Source organism: Chionomys nivalis, chromosome 22 (genome assembly GCF_950005125.1).
Source record: "Chionomys nivalis chromosome 22, mChiNiv1.1, whole genome shotgun sequence".
In the NCBI taxonomy this organism is placed as follows: Eukaryota; Metazoa; Chordata; class Mammalia; order Rodentia; family Cricetidae; genus Chionomys; species Chionomys nivalis.
The window spans coordinates 122,651-141,817 of NC_080107.1; the positions used below are offsets into that span (position 1 = coordinate 122,651).

Sequence of the window (19,167 nt, forward strand, 5' to 3'; positions counted from 1 at the left end):
ATGGTCTTAGGCCAGTCCTGTGATAGGATCATTTGATCCCGATAGGAAGCTGTGACCACAAAAGTTAAGAAACCCTGCTATAAACTGATATAAATAAACAGCACTTGAGAAAAAATGGAATGAAATACTTAAACTAGAAAACATCGAAAAATATACCAGTAATGCGTCTAAATTAAATAAATGTTAAAAATAACGCCAACAAATGATAATTTAAAATGATAAAAAAATTAATAATAGAACACTTATCTATCCTAAATTTGAAATGGAGTAGTCCCTTCCCTGAGAGAAAGAATGGCATTAAGAAGAGACTATGACTTTGTTCCACTAAACAGCACTGAATCATGTCATTGTGGCTGGTGATAGCAAAAAGTTAGAAGCATTATAATTATGTATTGCTAAAAAGACAATAAACATCACCATAATACTACCAGCTTTGAAACATTTATAAGACAAACCGGAAAGTGAATGCAATATTCAAAAATTCTAGAAAACACACCATCAATTTTCAAATCTCTCTTCCCACTGCACACCAAGAGCATGACTCTGTTTGTACACTGGACTGTGGTATTACAAGCAAAATATCCAGGCTTGAAGGGTCTCCCCTTCCTCTCCCCACGGGCGTCCAGGACACCGTGGGCATGGGCTCTGGCGCCCCCTCCCCCCAGCACCATCAGCGCATACCTGAAGCCTCTCTGGGCATGGCCCAGGCCCCGGTGGAGTCCTGGTCGCTGTCTGGGCAGAATCTGTGGACACTGGGGCGCACCGTGGCCCTCTGTGCCCTATGTGGCCCTCTGGGAATCTTCCTGCAGCCTCCAGCGCGGCATCCCGGGGTCCGGGGGCATCCTGAGTGCAGTCAAGGGCCTGCGGAGGGCACGGGGGAGACGTGGGGTCAGGGTCTGGGATGCGCAAAGGGGGCCTGGCGGACTCTGGTCTCTGTCTGTGCAGAGTCTGGAGGCCTCCTGAGTGTCCTGTGTCTGCACAGGGGCGACCAAGACACCGTGGGCATGGGCTTTGCACCCCCCAGCACCATCAGCACGTACCTAAAGCCTCTCTGGGCATGGCCCAGGCAACCAGTGGAGTCCTGGTCGCCTTCTGGGCAGAGTCTGTGGACACTGTGGCGCTCTGGGAATCTTCCTGAAGTCTCCAGCGAGGGATCTCGGGGTGCGGGGGCATCTTGAGTCCAGTCAGGGGCCTACAGAGGGCACAGGGGAGACGTGGGGTCAGCGTCTGGGCCGGGCGGACTCTGGCCGGAGTCCGGGGGACTCCCGAGTCGCTCCTTCCGCCCCCCGCCGGCCCCTCGAATTCACCCGCAAAGATCGCGGCTCCACAAGCGACGGCTGGAGGAGGCGGGGGGGGGGGGGGGAGCGGCGGTTTCTCTACTTCTCACGCCTGTTGGGAGACGGCTCCCACCGTGGCAGGAGCGGCAGGAAAGCAGGAAGGAAAGAAGGAGCCCTGGCTTCCAGCCCGGGGATCCTGGGAGAACGAGTCCGTCACAGACTGGTACCGGACTACAGGAAAAATGGCCGCCGAGAGGAATCATGGTAGACGTAGTCCTGGACCAGGAACCGGGTCGCGGAGCCCCCGGGGGGTGGGGGGGCACGGGGAGCAGCGGGGCCATCCTCGCACGACGGGGGAGTGTCCACGGTCCCGGACACGCACCGCGGGGACCACACACCCCGCCCCCGGCAACACAGTCACCCCGAGTCCTTAGGGCCCCTCCCCGGCCCTGGCAACGCCCAACCCCCGGCGCCACCCAACCCTAGCGACGCCCCACCCCTAGCCAAGCCTCAGCCCTAGCCAGCCCAAGCCATAACCACAGCCCACCCAGTCCCCCTAAGGGCCCGCTGACCCAGAGTGCCCGGTCACCCGAGCCCCTCCCCGGCCGTGGCAACGCCCCACCTACCCAGAGCGCCAACCACCTCTACCAACGCCCCACCCCTAGCCCATTACAGAATTAGTGACCAGTATAATAAACCCTTTCCCTTATAGTGCAGATAAATTGGAGGACACTCATCTATTTTCCTTCTCACTGACCACTTAAGACCCAGCCTTGCAGCGGTTACAAGAATTTCTTTCCAGCACTGAGACACAGAAGCAGGACTAAGTGTTCAAAACAATTCTAAACTACATAGTGTGAGAAAAGTTGGTCTATATAAACTCAAGGTCAGCCTGGTCTACAAAGCTAGTTTCAGGACAGCCAAAGCTACACAAAGAAACCTTGTCTTAAACAACAAAAATGTATTAATTTAGTTGTCTATGATGTGCCCAACTATAATTCAGATACATTGGAGATAAGGTGGGCAAATAACGCTGATTCTCTACAAGATTCTAGTCTATACAGTGAGTTCCAGGACAGCCAGAGATTCATAATGAGGATATTTTTTAAACAAAAAGAAAAAAGAAAAAATTATAAATAAAAGTAATAAACATGATATTTTTGGTATGACTAATTTGGAACACTGATGAAGATATAAGGTGATTAATTTATCCTTGAGGTCCTAACAGGTTTAGATAGATGGCAAGGGATATAAACAACTAAGTTAACCCAGCCTTACAGAAAGTACTAGAAGGAAATCCAGAACAAAGGAAGCTCACTTCACCAATAAAAACTAAAGCAACAGATATCCTCACATCAGCAAAACCAAAGGAAGGGAAACACACAACAACTCCCACTGAAAAAGAACAGGAATTAACAACCACTGGTCATTAATAGCACTTAATATCAATGGTGTCAACTCACCTATAAAAGAAAAGAAAAAACCGTATGACCAACTCATTAGATGTTGAAAAAACATTTGACAAAATATGATACCCCATCATGATAAAGGTCTTGGAGAGATCAGGGGTACAAGAAAGATATCTAAAAAATATAAAAGCACATGTCAGAATGGCTAAGTCCAAAAACACCAATGATAATAACATAAGCTGAAAAGGATGTGAAGTAACTGTTGGGAATGCAAACTTGTGCAACCACTTTATAAGTAACTATGGATGTTTCACAGAAAACTGGCAATCAAAGCACCCCAAGATCCAAAAATGCCACTATTGGAATTATAACAAAATGACGTGCAATCATACTACAAAGATATATGTTCAACTATGTTCATAGAAGCATTTTTTTGTAATAGTCAGAACCTGGTAACACACTGAATACCCCTCAACTGAAGAATGGATAAAGAAAATGTGGAATATTCACATAGTTAGATTACTACTCAGTGGTAAAACAAAAAGATATGTTAAATTCTACATGCAAATGGATGGAACTAGAAAACCCCATTCTGAGTCAGGTAACTCAGACCCAAAAAGATGAATATGGTATTATGTACTCAATGATAAGTGGATATTAGCTATAAAAAGAGGATATTGACTCTATAGTTCATGATCCTAGAAGCTAAGTAACAATGTGAACCCTAAGAAAAACATATAAATCCACTTGGAATTCAAAATATAAAAGATCAGCTGAAATAAAATGGGAACACAAGGATGGGGAAAAAGAAAGGTAGGAGAAGAGAAGGGGGAAAGGGGAGGGGTGAAGAGAACTTGAGGAAATGGGATCATTGAGATAGAGGAAGGTCAGAGATGAGAGCAAGGAAAGAGATATCTTGATAGAGGGAGTCATTATGAGGTTATCAAGAAACATGACTTTAGTAAATTCCTAGGAATCCACAAGGATGACCACAGATAAGACCCTAAGCAATAGAGAAGGGGGGACCTGAGCTGGCCTTCTCTTGTAGTCAGAATGATGAATAACTTAAATATCACCAAAGAACACACATCCATCAAATGATGGAAACAGAGGCAGAGACACACATCAAAGCTCTGGACTGATCTTTCAAAGTTCAATTGAAGAGTGGAAGGAGTGAGAATATGAGCAAAGAGGTCAAGACCATGATGGGCTCACCCACTGAAACAGTTTAACTGAGCTAATGGGAGCTAACCAACACCACTAAGACTGGGAAGGAACCAGCATAGGTCCAAACTATTCATTTGGAATGTGGTTGACAGTGATATGGCTCAGGAAGACTGATGGGTCACTGGGAGTGGAACCAGAATTTATCTCTACTGCTTCTACTGGCTTTTTGGGAAAGTATTCTCTTTAGATGGATACCTTGTTACATCCTACCTAGTAGAGAATGCCTTGGAACTTCCACAAAGCAATGTGCCTTACCTTCTGTAAGGATTGGATGGGTGGATGCTTGTTTGTTCCCAAGTGCTCAGACCTGAAATAATGACAAAGAAACCATATTATTAGTAATGCTGTTTTGTAACATGAACGGCCAACATTGAAACAATTCAAAGAGAGCATAACAACATTTAGTAACAAGATTCGCTGTGTATTTTCCATCTTTATGTGGCTTTACTGAACCTGTATTTCTTCTATTTTCACTTTTACTTAAAAAGACAGGTTCTCTGTGTAACTTTGTCCTGGAATAACTCTGAACGCTGTCCTTGAACTCAAAGAGATCTGAGTTAGCAGTGCTGAGATTAAAGATGTGTGCTATCATGGAGACCTGTCTGTCCAGGCCTCCCAGGCATTGGGATTAAAGGTGTGTCCTGCCACACCTTGAAGTCACAAAGGTCAATCTTCCTCTGCCCCAAGTGAGACTGAAGTCTCACAACAGATCTACTTCTGGCTCCCAAGTGTTGGGATTAAAGGTGTGTACCACCACAACCAAGTACTCTTTTTTTCCACTTTAAGAACTTTGAGCCAGGTGTACAGAGCTAGTTCCAGGACAGGCTCCAAAGCCACAGAGAAACCCTGTCTCGAAAAACCAAAAAAAAAAAACCTTTGACCTTTGCCATGCATATATTTTAAACATACCATAAACCATTTAGTGGTTTTCTTCAGCTTTGAATCTCTCTTTACTGTATATATCAGCTGGATCTAGCACATTCCTTAGCTTTCTGTGATTCTAGCCTTGTGGCTGAGGTACCAGCCAGAGCAGCCTTCATTGCCACAACTCTACAGTGTTTCAAATTTCCAGACAGCAAGAAAGCAGCAGCATTCTGCTCACAGACCATAATCACTTGCTTTCTTAGTCAGAATGCCTGCCTGAAAGAATCAGAGTTTGCCCTGGCAGGAAGGAATAGAAAGCAAGCATATTAAAATGGTGCAGCTTTTTTTCTGCTGCAGCTGAAAACTGAGAAGCACATGTTCAGGTTTTCATCAACACCATTTAAGTGTTTCAAAGCAAGACCTCTTAAAGAGCTTCAGGGTTTTGCAGCTAAAACTGAGTCAGGAAGCTTCTCTTGGACGAGAGAGCTTGCTTGCCTCTAGGAAGCAGAACCAAGAAATTGCTGCTACCAAGAAAACATGCTAACTATATTCGTTCCAAACTTTATCAGGCTTTCTGTAGATGCAGTTTACACCATAGACGCCATTCTGTAACATGGCAGGGACCTGCATGTTGGGATTTCTTCACTGCCCAGTTCCCCACAACTGGCAAACCCTAAGGAAAATCACACAAAGATCTACATAATATATAAAACTGATTGGTAAATTAGCCATGTGGCTCAGTACCTTTCACAGCAGGGCAGATCACATGTTGCTTCTTAGGAGTCTGGGCAGGAGTATGGGAAGAGCTTCCTTCTTCCCAGAATACTCCTGTCCTCATCACCACACCTCTACTTCCTATATGGTTGACCCACCTATACTTCCTGCCTGGCCAATCAGCGTTTATTTAAAGTATGATTGACAGAATTCAGACAATTCTCATGCACCACTGTTTGGCATCAGCCTGTTTCTGGCTAACTCACATCTAAGTGGTGGTGCACATCTTTACTACCAGCACTTAGGAGGCAGACACAGGCAGATCTCTGTGAGTTCAAAGCCACAGAAACCCAAAACTCAAAAAAAAAAGACCTTAAAACAAAGGTATAGCAATCAGGAACGGGATAAATATTAAGGATAAATATTTATAAAAGTATTTAGGATAAGTATTTATAAAAATATTTAGGATAAAAATATTTAGGATAAATATTTATAAAAATATTTAAAAAATGGAATTTAATTTAGTATCCTGGAACTAAACATCAATGAATAATACCATTACAACTGGTGGTAGCAGAAAGTTAGAACAGTTTAATCATGCATTGCTAAATCAACAGCACTGTAGTTCTACCAGCTATTAAACTATTTTAAACATTTATAAGACAAACTTGAAAGGAGACTGCAATATTTAGAACTTCATAGAAACCATATTGTCAGTTTTACAGTCTATCTTCGAACTGCACACAAAAAGCATGACTCTGTTTGTACACTGGACAGTGATATAACAAGCAGAATATCCTATCACACCAGGACTGCAGCTCACCTTAATAGACCTGGATAGAGGTGGGTGGTCCTTGGACCTCCCACAGGGCAGGGAAACCTGATTGCTCTTTGGGCTGAGGAGGGAGGAAGACTTGATTGGGGGGGGTAGGAGGTGGTGGGGGGAAGAGGCAGAAATCTTTAATAATTAAATTAATTTAATTAATTAATTAATAAAAATAAAATAAAAAATTTTATTAAAAGCAAAAAAAAAACAATTATACAATCCTACTTCACAGTTTAACAGACGAGTGCTACTCTACACAGGAGAAACCATTTACAAGCTCCACCATTTGCAGCTCCAGGCAATCTGCTCCCTGCAGACACAGCCCATGCAGTGAATTTTTTCAGAGGCTGCAAGCAGGGTGTTGCAAGGATCACTTAGGACTACTTAGAAATAGGCAGGAACACACTAAACTCTGACTGTCCACTGGCTCCCACCCAGCCAGGAAAAGACGCACCACACAACAGCCACAACTCAACCTAGTTTGGGAACAGCGACCCCCGACTTCACCCGCCAAGCCAAGCCACTCCTCTGCACATGGGGAGAGCTGCCACGTGCACCAAGACCGGCCATTCCTCCCCACCTGGGGACTTTGGCCCCTCACTCACCTTAGCCCACCGCTCCTCCCATCTGTGGAGAACAAACACTAACCATGGTGCAGCTGCCTAGCTGATAAACTCTCTCTCCCTACAGGCGCAGTGCATGGAAGAGGATGTGGTTTCTTTGGGAAGCACTAAACCAGAAGCCTGGCTCCTGGAAGAACCCTCCCATTTGACTGTAGGGTCGGCTGGAGGCTCTCATTGGTTAGTGAGGTCAGAGTGACAAAACCAGTTGAGCAGAAAGAGACACGGCACAGCATTCGCAGCACTGGCTGCTAATCTAAGGACAGACCTAGCCCAGATTGACTGGAGGATTCAGTCAAATTCAACAGAAAGTCTCTGGCAAATGTAAATAAATGGGTTCGGTTAAAAAGGAAGTATACAAATTCAGAAAGGAGCTAACATATTAATCATGCATGAAAGGTTTGGCTCCTCAAAGCAGCATACTGCTGGCACTGTTTTCTCTAGAGGAATATAAATTTAAAATAAAACTAAAACGTCAAGTGGACAACTTTTTTTATATCTTCTAAATGGCAGCAGATATTAAGCTAAAATGATACAGTCATTTCTCACAAAGCTTAATCAGGCTTTTGTTTAATTAAGAAGGGCACAGAGGCTATACTGCTTGCCTATCATTCCTACTGAAAAGATGGTACTTTTCCAAGAAATATATAACTTACTCAGTTAGTTTGGTAGTGACTTTTTGACATGTAAGGTTACATGCTAAGATTTAATCTGAGATATAATTACAAAGAACACATTATTCCAAATACTTAGTACAAATAGATTCATTCTTGATATAGTAATTATACCAGATGAGTCATAAATGTTTTAACCAAAATAATGAAAAAGAAAGCCTGAGGATAAGCTAATAATGTCAATATCGACTATTACCAAAATGTTCTCCAGGACCTGATCTGTAGAGAACATCAGAGATGACCAAAGGCTCCTGCACAATGAGTGACAGATCAGGGATGTGGAAAAGAATGCTGAGGACATGCCATGTCTTCTGTATAGATGCATTGTTAGGGTTCTGCCTGGGAGATGCAGGAAACCAATTCTAAACTATATTAACACTCCTACAGCAGCACCCTGAAGTCTTCCCCAACCATCATCACCCAAGTTGTCGTCTCCATAGAACCATTTGACAGTAAGAAAATTGTACAAAATTTCAAAAGTAGATATCAAATTAATAAAGCCATACAATGCACATGTATGTATTAGTGAGAAAAATATGATGGTGCTATCATTCAATTTTACAAAAAAAATACAAGCCATATCAAAAAAATTATTGCCATTTTTATTTTTGATGAAAACTTGATGAATGGTCTGACTCAAAATGTGTAATAGAAGACTATATAAAAATAACCTTAGCAAGAGAAAATATTTGTTTCTTAAGACAGGGAGATATTAAGTCAGTGGTAAAGTCTTCTTAAAAATAAAAAAAAAAACAAGGTAAAAAGAAAGTGAGCAGATTTTCTATGTCCATCTCCTTTGATCAACCAGGCCCTGCACAGCTAACAAACCACCCAGAACACACGCTTTTCAACTCATGTCTTAATTTCCCTCTGTGCATGGGCTTGGAAGAACAGAAACAAGAATAAGAGCAAGCCCTTCATGTGATTGTGCAGTTACAGGTAGTTAACTCCTTCCCTGTCCCCCCTTTCTATTCATAATGTCCCTACTAGAAACATGTAGACCAATTCTATAATTTGGAAATTTCTGAGTCAAGGTGTCCACAGAATAGAGCTTCACGCTTCCATGGTGTGCATGTGCACATACAGTTTTCTGCACACTGAGCTTACAAGCTATTGGTTTCTCATCATTCTCTAGTTAGTTAAGAAAGTTTTTTTATTTTTAATAAATTAGGTGATCTTGTTCCTTCAGCAGATCCAAGCCTCACCCTGGTCCAGCTGAAACAATCACTAGTAGACAGGTTATAAAAGCATAGGTAAAGTTTTTACTTTCCCTAGTTACTCAAAAAACAAAGCCTGGTTATAATCTAGGACATACTAGTGGTTCCCAACCTTCCTAATGATGTGTCCCTTTAATACAGTTCCTCATGCTGTGTTGACTCCCAACCATAAAATTATTTTCATTGCTACTTCATAAATGATTTTGCTAGTGTCATGAGTCATAAGTAAATATTTTTGTTTTCCAGTGGTCTTAGACACTTAGAATACCCCTGCAAAAGAGTTGTCCAAATTCTAAAGGAATCACAACCCACTAGTTGAGAACTGCTGACATAGCCACTTCTTCCAACACCTTTGGCTTTATAAAAAATCTCTTCTTCGCCAGGCGATGGTGGCGCATGCCTTTAATCCCAGCACTCGGGAGGCAGAGGCAGGCGGATCTCTGTGAGGTCGAGACCAACCTGGTCTACAAGAGCTAGTTCCAGGACAGGCTCCAAAGACACAGAGAAACCCTGTCTCGAAAAACATAAATAAATAAATATATATATATATATATATATATATATATAAATAAAAAAATTAAATAATCTCTTCTTTTTGGGGCCCTCAGTTGCTTATGGGGTGAGTGTGAGTACATCCTCCGCCTCCTGAAGTAGAAGCTTTGAAGTTTTCCACTATTGAGAGTGATGCTGGCTGTGGGAGAACTACATATGATTTACAAAGTAGGGAATTCATACACCAGCAGTTTTAGACTACTTGTGTGTAAGTCAATATCGTTCTCACATTTGCTACAATTTAATTATTTAGGTCACTAACTAGTTTATAAATAATCCTGACATTCAAGTCAAATTCTGTGACATGAAATCTGGAGCCCATGGTTTTACTTCATTCTTGTAGAAGGAGCAAGCAGACAACCTTATGAGGTAAACAAAACCTGATTAAGCCTGAAACACAGGCTCTTCACTCCTGGAGAAAATGACGGACATATTGAAAGACATGCATTCATCACACTTAAACAAGGGAATGCAGAAGAAAACGTAGAAAGACATTTAATAGTTAATACTGGTAAATCTTGGGAATTTCAATGCTTTCCTAATTTTCAAACGTAAGGAAAAATTTCCCCAAAAGAATGCAACCAAGGAAAACCACATTCAGTTATGTGTGCTCTTAGTGAAGCCTAATGTGGGTGAGCTTCTGAGTGGATTGTAATCAAAGATGCTCATTTACATCAGAAGATGAGTACCCCACATAGTTGCTAAGAAAAATACAGAGTAGGAAAAAGTAAGACTGTTTTATTCGTTTACTGTGTCAAACGATTTAATTGGGTTTTCTAACCAAAGTGTGCACTGGCTGAAGTAAAAATTATGGGAAACATCAAGATAACACAAAATCCCCTGCTCCAGCTGCAGTACTATGTGCACTGAACCCCTGTGTCAGGCCCCAGGAGCATCCCTGTCACTTCCATCTGTGGTGGACACAAAAGGAGGTGGGTGACCTCTATGACCACATTTTCAACACATCTGAAAGCTAAGCACAGTCCTCTCCTGAAGATACATCCAACTGTTGGGTTTATGATCCTTTCCACCAGGGAAGGTGCAGAGAAGCTACTGTGGATGCAGATATGAAGAAAGGTATGTCTATATACAGAGGTTTCCACATAGAGATATAGGAGTGGGAGCATGATTAATAAAAACTCAGAGATAGGTATTAGGGTTCAACCTGAAGACCAGAAAAGCAAAGCAGTCAGTCACTGACTCTGACCTTAACCTCAGTCTGAAAATGGTGATGCTGCCTCCGGGAAGTCTCAGAATGAGACTGTGACTGAGAGCTGTCGCCTCCCTTTTTATAATCATCTCTAGTTCCGGGATTAAGGGCATGCACCACCACTGCTTGGTTTCTATGGTAAACTAGGATGGCTACTGATTAAAGGTGTATGTCATTGTAACTACTGGGATTTAAGGTGTATGTCATTGTAACTACTGGGATTAAAGTATGCTGCATAGTAAGTAAGACTGGCCAACATGGCTGTTTTACTTTTCCAAGCTTCAGGCAAGCTTTATTTTTTAAAATACAAATAAAACGACAATACAGAAGTTTGTCTTAAGACCTAAGAAATTAGCTAAATGTGAAAACTGAAATTCTACTAATGAGAACAAAAATAATTCTCATGCAGTAGTGTAAACTAACAGATCCGTGGTCTGCCTTCAGTTCCCCAGACCTGGTCAAGGGTAAGATATCCTTAGAGTTCACAATGGGAATTTTAATTTTGTGTTGGTTTTTATGATAAAATGTATGCATCACCCCATTGAGAAATACATCTAAATAACTACTTCTAAATGAAGCACAGACACACAAATTACTACCCAAAGCTCTAACTCTTTGAGTGCAAAGTATGTAACTTGGAGAGAAAATAGTTGGGAAAATAAGATAATACCTAATATAAAGATATGCTCACAGCAAGTTAAGGGCAGAGAACATACACTTACTAGGAATAGAAGTCAGTTAGCTATATAGCTGGCTCAGTGCATGGCATTCTGAAGGCCATTACATCAATTCTACACACCAACATAGCATTAAGCACTGAAGGGAACCGTGAATAGCAGTTCAGTTAGCACAAACAGTACCTGCAGCTTTATCCTGCAAGCTTACATTTTCACAGGTTGTGAAGGTTGCCCAGTTCTTTCATGGCCACTGTGCTTGGATAGCATTGCAGTATGGAACCTTTGGATATCGTATTTATATTTATAAATATCTTTAAATTGCAATTCAGTTAGCAATATCTATCATTTGTATGCAAGATTTTTATGTAGATTGTTTGTTTTACCACTATTGGTGGTGGTGCTCTAGAGCAGTGGATCTCCACCTTATTAAAGCTGTGACCCTTTAAAGTAGTTCCTTACGCTGTGGTGACCCCAGTCCATATTTCACGGTGTACTGAACAAAGCTTGTCTGAAGATTCTAGTGCAGAGCTAAACCACTAGAAGCCAGGGAGTGGGGGCTCACACCTTTGATCCCAGCAATAGGGAGGTAGATAGGACTAGACAGGACTATAAGGAGGGAGGAGTCAAGAGCACTGCAGTCTGAAGGTTTAGTGGAGACAGATACAGTCTGGAGATGCACCTCAGTTTGAGCCCTGGTAGAGGTAAAAAATCTGTAATGGCTGACACTCTGTTTCTCTGATCTTCAGCATTAACTCCCAGTATCTGACTCTCGGTTTTTATTATTAATAGCAATTAGAATTAATGCTACATCATTGCTACTTCATAACTGCAATTTTGCTACTGTTATGAATTGTAATCAAAATATCTGATATGCGGGATATCTGTTATGTCCCCTGTGAAAGGGTCATTCAGCCACAGGAGGTCATGACCCACGGGCTTAGAACCACGAGCTGGAATCTTGTAAAGCAGCCCTCTACCACTGAGTTAACCCACCTACCTTCCAGCAGCTTGTCCAAGCTGGTGACCTTCCGACTGCCATCTATGGTGTAGATTGTGCGGACGCCCTGAGGCAGGTTCACATTGTCAGACAGGAAGCAGGTCAGCTCTATGAGGAGCACATCAAAGGAATGAAAGCGATCATTGGAGATGGCAAAGACCAGGCCTCTGAAGTAACGGTCCCCATTCCGGTAGAAGCATGCCTTCTTGGCCTTCTTCTCTGAGTTTAAGTCCTGCAAATCCGAGGTGCAGTAGAAGTTGCAGTGAGCAATGTGCACCAGGCTGAGGAAGAGCCCATTGCCCTTGGGGCTAGAGATGCTGCTGGCCCCGGAGGAGCTGGGAGCACCTCTCCGCGACCCTGGCCGTGGCCTTCTGTCCCGTTCTTCCAAATTGCTCCAGCTCAATGCTCCTGGTGCTGGCCACCGCGGATGCTCAGAGATAGCTCTCCACAAATAAATTAATAAAGGAACGTCCCAACAGCCCCAGCCGCAGTGCGCCGTGATCTGGGTGCTCCGGCCTTAAAGCATTGGGACACCTGGTTCGAGCATGGCCATGCTTGCAGATGGACCCGCTCAGCAAGCTAAAAGCGGTTGCAGCTTGTAGCTGCCCAGCTCATTATCCCGCGCCCCCTCTTCGTCACCGCCGCGGAGCCCCACGCCCAACAAGCGCTTCCTTCGCCGGGTCACACCTCACAAATAGCGCGCGGGCAGCGGGCCAGGAACCACTAAGTTAAAAGGCAAGAGGATTGCCCAGGTTCGGATCCAGCCCGCGCTTGCTCTCCGGAGTGCAGAATGGAGGAAGGAAGCTGAGGGGGTGAGGTGGAGCGCGAGCAATGACGAGGCGCCTCGGGGCTATGTTGCGCGGCCTGGGGTCCTGGTCCACGGCCAGTGAGAGGCCAGGCTGACCGTGAGGATCCTCACCACAGCGCTGGGCCCCTGAGGGAAGAGCGCAGTCGCCTCCCACGGGCGCACGCTTGCGGGCATTCGCACTCCCGGCAGCCTGGCAGAGCCTGGACCCAGGAGGACTCCTTCTGTCCCTCTTGCGATGCCACAAACCACAGGGAAAGGGAGGTGGTGAGGAAGAGGGCAGCGTCCCACAATGAGCGGCTCGACCATTCTTGGAGGCCCCACCCACCTTGCTGCGTGAGCTACGTGCTCCCGGGCTTGGCAGCGCACCCCGAAACCGCCGGGGGGGGGGGAGGGGGGCGGGGCGGCGCTAGTATAACCAGACTAGCCAAAATAACTACAAAGGAAGGAGACTCAAGGGCAGCAAGCACATCCTTAATCCGACTCTCCGGGGAGAACAGAAGTCAACCTAGGGCAGAAATACAAAAACATAGCACTAGGTTTAGACGTGATGTTTATTTTTTTATTAACAACCCATGCATTGTTTCATTTAGAGATCCTTTGGGGAGAAAATCCTTCACACTTTCTATGGAGATTAGCTAACGCGCTAGTTCCAGTAACTTTGAATGAATAAATGACTAGAATTTATTGGTTGGGGGAAGGTCAATTTAATCAATTTGTTGAAAGCTTGCCATTTGACAGGCATTAATCAATCCCATCATTGGGGATGTACAGGCAGAGAATAGAACCCATGGGCTCTTCCCAAGGTGTTCAATCTGAACTCACAGAAATGGACTGACAAACATCTACCATGCAGAAATCTTTTCCTTAGCGGTGTGTGATTCAAAATAAAAGCGTATTTAGTAATTTCACTTTGGCGTTGAATATCAAAGACATTTGGCCCTAATCTGACATATGAAATTAATGATTCAGCACCTGGTTCTTCAGTGGTGATGGGGAAACTGTCCTTTAAGGTAGGATGTCAAAAGAGCTGGAGTCCTGGAACCACGTGAAACAGGAATGGGTGGGAACACAATCTTCAGTACCATCGAAGCAAATCACTTTTCTTAAGGGATTTAATGAATATGATACAGATCAAGACCTTGCGGGCCACAACTTGAGAGCTCATGAAGGTAGAGGGAAAAATTGTTCCATGGTCATCAAAGATGACTCAGTAGGTAAGAGTACTTGCTGCCAAGTCTGATCGCCTGGGTACAATGACCAGAACCCACGTGGTGGAAGGAAGGCATATATTCCTGCAAATTATCCTCTGCCCTCTGCATGCATGCCATGACATACAGTGCAGTAAATAAATGTAAAAGCTTTTGAAAGAAAAATTGTTCCTGCATTCCAGTTCTAATTCAAACAAATTGGGGGCAGGTAGGCTTTAAAAGAGACAACGACTAGTTAATCTGGATTGCTTTATGAATTAAAATTTATAGAACCATAACAGATTTTCCTCTTTCACGAAATTGTAGAATTTCTTTACTAAGAGGTTTAAAATTAGCATTTCCCTTGTTGGGATTTTCCCCTTCTCAGAAACACAGTCTGACATGCTAATTGTTCACCTGCTGTAGACTGTCTGGCAATTAGGTCACTTTCTGAAAACTGGCAAGTTGACTTTATTTCTCTCTTGGTTGTGAATTTTCTCTGTCCTGCTTTGTAACTCCCCTTAGTCTAGCATTTACTTGAATAAAAAATTGGGGGAAATATTTCAAATACATTTCCATTTCTCAGTTACAGGCAATTTAAGAAATTACATCTCAAAATATTCCCTCTATCATATTGGATGACTCCTTTCTGTTCTTAGTAAGGAATTTATAATCATAGACGATCTAGTGAGTGCAAAAATTTCACTGACAATCTGCAACAAGAATTTTCTAGAAACTTGACAACAGGTATGGCTCCAAATAAGAGATCCTGACCTAGGGAGTGGTTAATTAGTAGTTTGAATACAGAGGTGGATTTGTTCCACCTTCACCAAAGGTTAGAGAATTCAAATCTATTCCTGTTCCTTAAAGGGGGGGAATTGGCAGGAGATTCCAGGGAGTGGCTGCCTGCAGAATACTTGGTCTATTCCTTATATCATGTTAATGAAGTCTCTTGCCTCCCCCTGCCCTTTTAGACTGGAGTATATAATAAGCATGTGGAAAATAAATGTGGCAGATTTAGTATTCACTAAATTTCCCTCCCGGTGATGTTCTGTGTCTCTTTCTCTTATTTCTCTCATATATCTGTTCCTTTTGCTTAATAGATTTAATCCTCATGCCCCTACCCTGGAATGTGTGAACATCATCAAGGCTGAACCATGACAAATGTCACCCCAATGTGTGACTTATAACATTCCTCCAGCACAACCATATATCCTAAACCCTCCTGGTGCCAACAACTGCAGACCAAGTATTCACATGTCTGAGCCTATGGGAGATGTTTCTCATTCAGACCACCACACTTTTGAAATTTGTATTAAATCACAAACAAATGTTATCAGTCAGTTGTGAATATATTTTTCCTATCTTATTTTGGTAATCCTAACCAGCATACTCAAAGCTATTTTTATCCCCAGTTTTATCCCTTTAAATTTTTTCTTGCTTAGTTGATAAGTGATTACTTTCTCTACACAACCCCCAACACCCTATAACCTGGTAGTAATATGTACTGAGAAATACTATTTTAAGGCATGTTGCTTTGGTTTATGCTGCATTTGTATAACTCAGTGAAGTTGTGATTCTTTGCCTGTATAAAACACTTGATGGTCTAAGAACATACAGAATAAAGAAAGAATATTAAGAGCTGCAAAGGAAAAAGTTCTAGTAACTTATAAAGGTAAACTTATCAGACTTACACCTGACTTCGCTATGGAAACCATGAAAGCCAGAAGGTCCCGGATAGATGTACTGCAGAAACTTAGAGACCATAGATCGAAGCCCAGACTACTATATCCAGCCAAGTTTTCGCTCACTATAAATAAAGAAAACAAAATTTTCCAGGATAAAAACAAATTTAAACAATACGTAGCCATAAATCCAGCCTTCCAGAAAGTAATAGAATGAAAATCACAAACCAAGGAGTCCAACAATGCCCACAATAACTCAAACATCTAATGACCTTTCACCAGCACAACACGAAGAAGCTAAACACACAAACACTACTACCAAAAAAAAATGACTGGAGTTAACAACCACTGGTCATTAATATCACTTAATATCAATGGACTCAACTCGCCTATAAAAAGGCACAGGCTAAGAGATTGGATACGAAAACAGGATCAAACATTTTGCCATTTACAAGAAACACACCTCAACCACAAAGACAGACATCTACTCAGAGTAAAGGGTTGGGAAAATGTTCATCAAGCAAATGGACCTAAGAAACAAGCAAGTGTGGCCATACTAATTTCTAACAAAGTTGACGTCAAACTAAAATCAATCAGAAGAAATGGGGAGGAACATTTTATACTCATAACAGGAACAATTCATCAGGATGAAGTCTCAATCATGAAGAGCTATGCCCCTAATAAAAAATGCACCCAAGGCAGTCATCAAACCACAATCACTAATAGTAGGAGACTTCAACACTCTTCTCTCACCAAAAGACAGGTCAACCAGACAGAAACCTAACAGAGAAATAAGAGAATTGATGGAGGTAATGAATAAAATGAACTTAGCAGACATTTATAGAACATTCCAACCAAACAGGAAAGAATGTATCCTCTTCCCTGCAGCTCATGGAACCTTCTCGAAAATTGACCACATACTCAGTAAGAAAGCAAACTTCCACAGTTACAAAAAAATATTAGTAACCATCTGTGTATTATCAGATCACCATGGATTAAAGTTAGAATTCAAGAACAGTGCTACACCCAGAAAACCTACAAACTCATGGAAACAGGACAGTCAAATACTGAACCACACCTGGATCGAGGAAAAAGAAAGAAAGAAATTAAAGTCTTTCTTGAATTCAATGAAAATAAAAACTCAACATACTCAAACCTATGGGACACTATGAAAGCAGTGCTAAGAGGAAAGTTCATAGCACTAAGTACCCTCTTAAAGAAAACGGAGAAAGCACACATTGGAGACTTAACAGCCCACATAAAAGGTATAGAAAAAAAGAAGCAGACTCAAATAGGAGGAGTAAAAGACTGGAAAAAATCAAACTGAGGGCTGAAATCAACAAAATAGAAACACAGAAAAAAATCCAAAAAAATCAATGAAACAAAAATCTGGTTCTTGGAGAAAAATCAACAAGATTGATAAACCCCTATCCGCATCTCATTTCTAAAATGGAAATACTGAAAAACTCAACATAAATGTAAGCCATTTTTTGTCAAAAGTATAGATGTTTTTTATGAAATATGTATGCAACATCGATAGCGTGCTATGTGATCAGTCAGATACACACGAGAATACACATAAGCTTCATTGAGCACTATGCATAAAACAGGTAATATTTCAGATTCCAGATTCACAAAGGGTGTGTTTCAAGTTCTTGGTTTTGTGTCTATCCTGTGCCTTATTCTGTCACCATTTTCTCTTCAATGCACTCAAGAGAAGTATGCTCCTGTCTCAGAACTATTCGGAGAGCTAAATGATCTCATATTAGAAAGTGGTTGTAAGAGGGGCCAGCAAGGAGTGAGGGTTGACTTTATAGTAATTTGTTCTCAAATATTACTGCATAGTAAACTTTCCATCAAACCATGAAGAAAATAAGAAATGTGTACAGCTTATCAAATCATTCTCCAGAATGTTATATGCCTCTTTGGTGAATTAGGGAAACTCCTGTGACCATGGACCACTGAAATTCTCTGGGTTTATGACTTACAAATACCAGAGTAATTGCCTGGGGACAGAACTCACAGGATTTCTTCCCTTTTCTTTTTCTTACCAATAAGAAAAAAAAACTGAATAAATTTTTGAATGAGCACTAAGAAAAAGGACAGTGTTAAAAGCTTGATTTGTATATTGGTACTTTTGAAATTATTTCTTTTTTATTTATTTATTTATTAAAAACATCCACCTCCTCCCATCCTCACATTTCCCTCCCACTTCCGCCACTCCCCCTCCCCTCCCTCTCCAGTCCTAAGAGAAGTCAGGGTGTCCTACCCTGTGGAAAGTCCAAAGCCCTTGCCCCTCAATCCAGGTCTAGGAAGGTGTGCAGCCAAACACACTAGGCTCACAAAAAGCCAGTACATGCTTTCTGTATCATTATCGTTGTCTGGTATCATTATCATTGTCTTCTCAGTCCGCCCTCATTGTCAGCTACATTTAGAGAGTCTGCTTTGATCACATGATCATTCAGTCCCAGTCCAGCTGGCCTTGATGAGCTCCCATTACATCAGTCCTGCCACCTCAGTGGGTGGTTGTATCCCTTGCAGTCCTGACTTCCTTGCTCATGTTCTTCATCCTTCTGCTGTTTCATCTGGGCTTTGGGAGCTCAGTTCTGTACTCCAATGTGTGTCTCTGTCTCTATCTCCATCCATTGCCAGATGAAAGTTCTATGATGATATACAAGACATTCATTAGTGTAGCTATGGGAGAAGGCCAGTTCAGGCACCCTCTCCCCTGCTTCCCACTGCTATTGTCTGCAAATAGGATAAATGATTCACTGAGGTTTAATTTGCTTTGGGGGGTCTTAAAAAATAAACCAAACAGCAGTATCATTAGATTCCTCAAATTTCATTTGATGAAACCCTCATTATCCATAGGTTAATGACAGGAATAAAGAAAGCCTAACATGCCATTACTACATGGGAGGTGAGCAGGCGTGCTTGCAGGGAACAACTCTGGGTGAAAAACTCTTGGAAAGAGCACACAGACCCACATTACAGAGGCTACTTATGAACCTTCTTTGTTATTATTCTACCTCATTATCACATAGTATATATTTCTACATTTGCAAAACAACAGGAACATTTTCTGAAATCTGTTTATGTTATATTGAGACACAAACACATATAAATACATATAAACATAAATATGTATGTATATATACATATGCCTTCCTGTACTTGAACTTAAAAGCTTTAGTTCACCTCTGCTTACAAATGAGCCTCTTTA

At 42.1% G+C, this 19,167-nt stretch overlaps 1 protein-coding gene across 1 annotated transcript in view; it reads right to left on the reverse strand.

The window, feature by feature from the left end:
* Nucleotides 1–853: 853 nt before the first annotated feature.
* The window catches only part of LOC130864785 (uncharacterized), a 28,864-nt gene continuing 10,550 nt past the window's right edge, over nucleotides 854–19,167 (reverse strand). The window contains exons 4-8 of the mRNA XM_057755536.1: nucleotides 13,013–13,262; nucleotides 12,265–12,780; nucleotides 4,169–4,220; nucleotides 1,041–1,192; nucleotides 854–861 (exon numbers count right to left, since the gene is read on the reverse strand). Of these exons, the coding sequence (XP_057611519.1) occupies nucleotides 854–861; nucleotides 1,041–1,192; nucleotides 4,169–4,220; nucleotides 12,265–12,780; nucleotides 13,013–13,262 (978 nt within the window). The remainder of the gene's footprint in view (nucleotides 862–1,040; nucleotides 1,193–4,168; nucleotides 4,221–12,264; nucleotides 12,781–13,012; nucleotides 13,263–19,167) is intronic.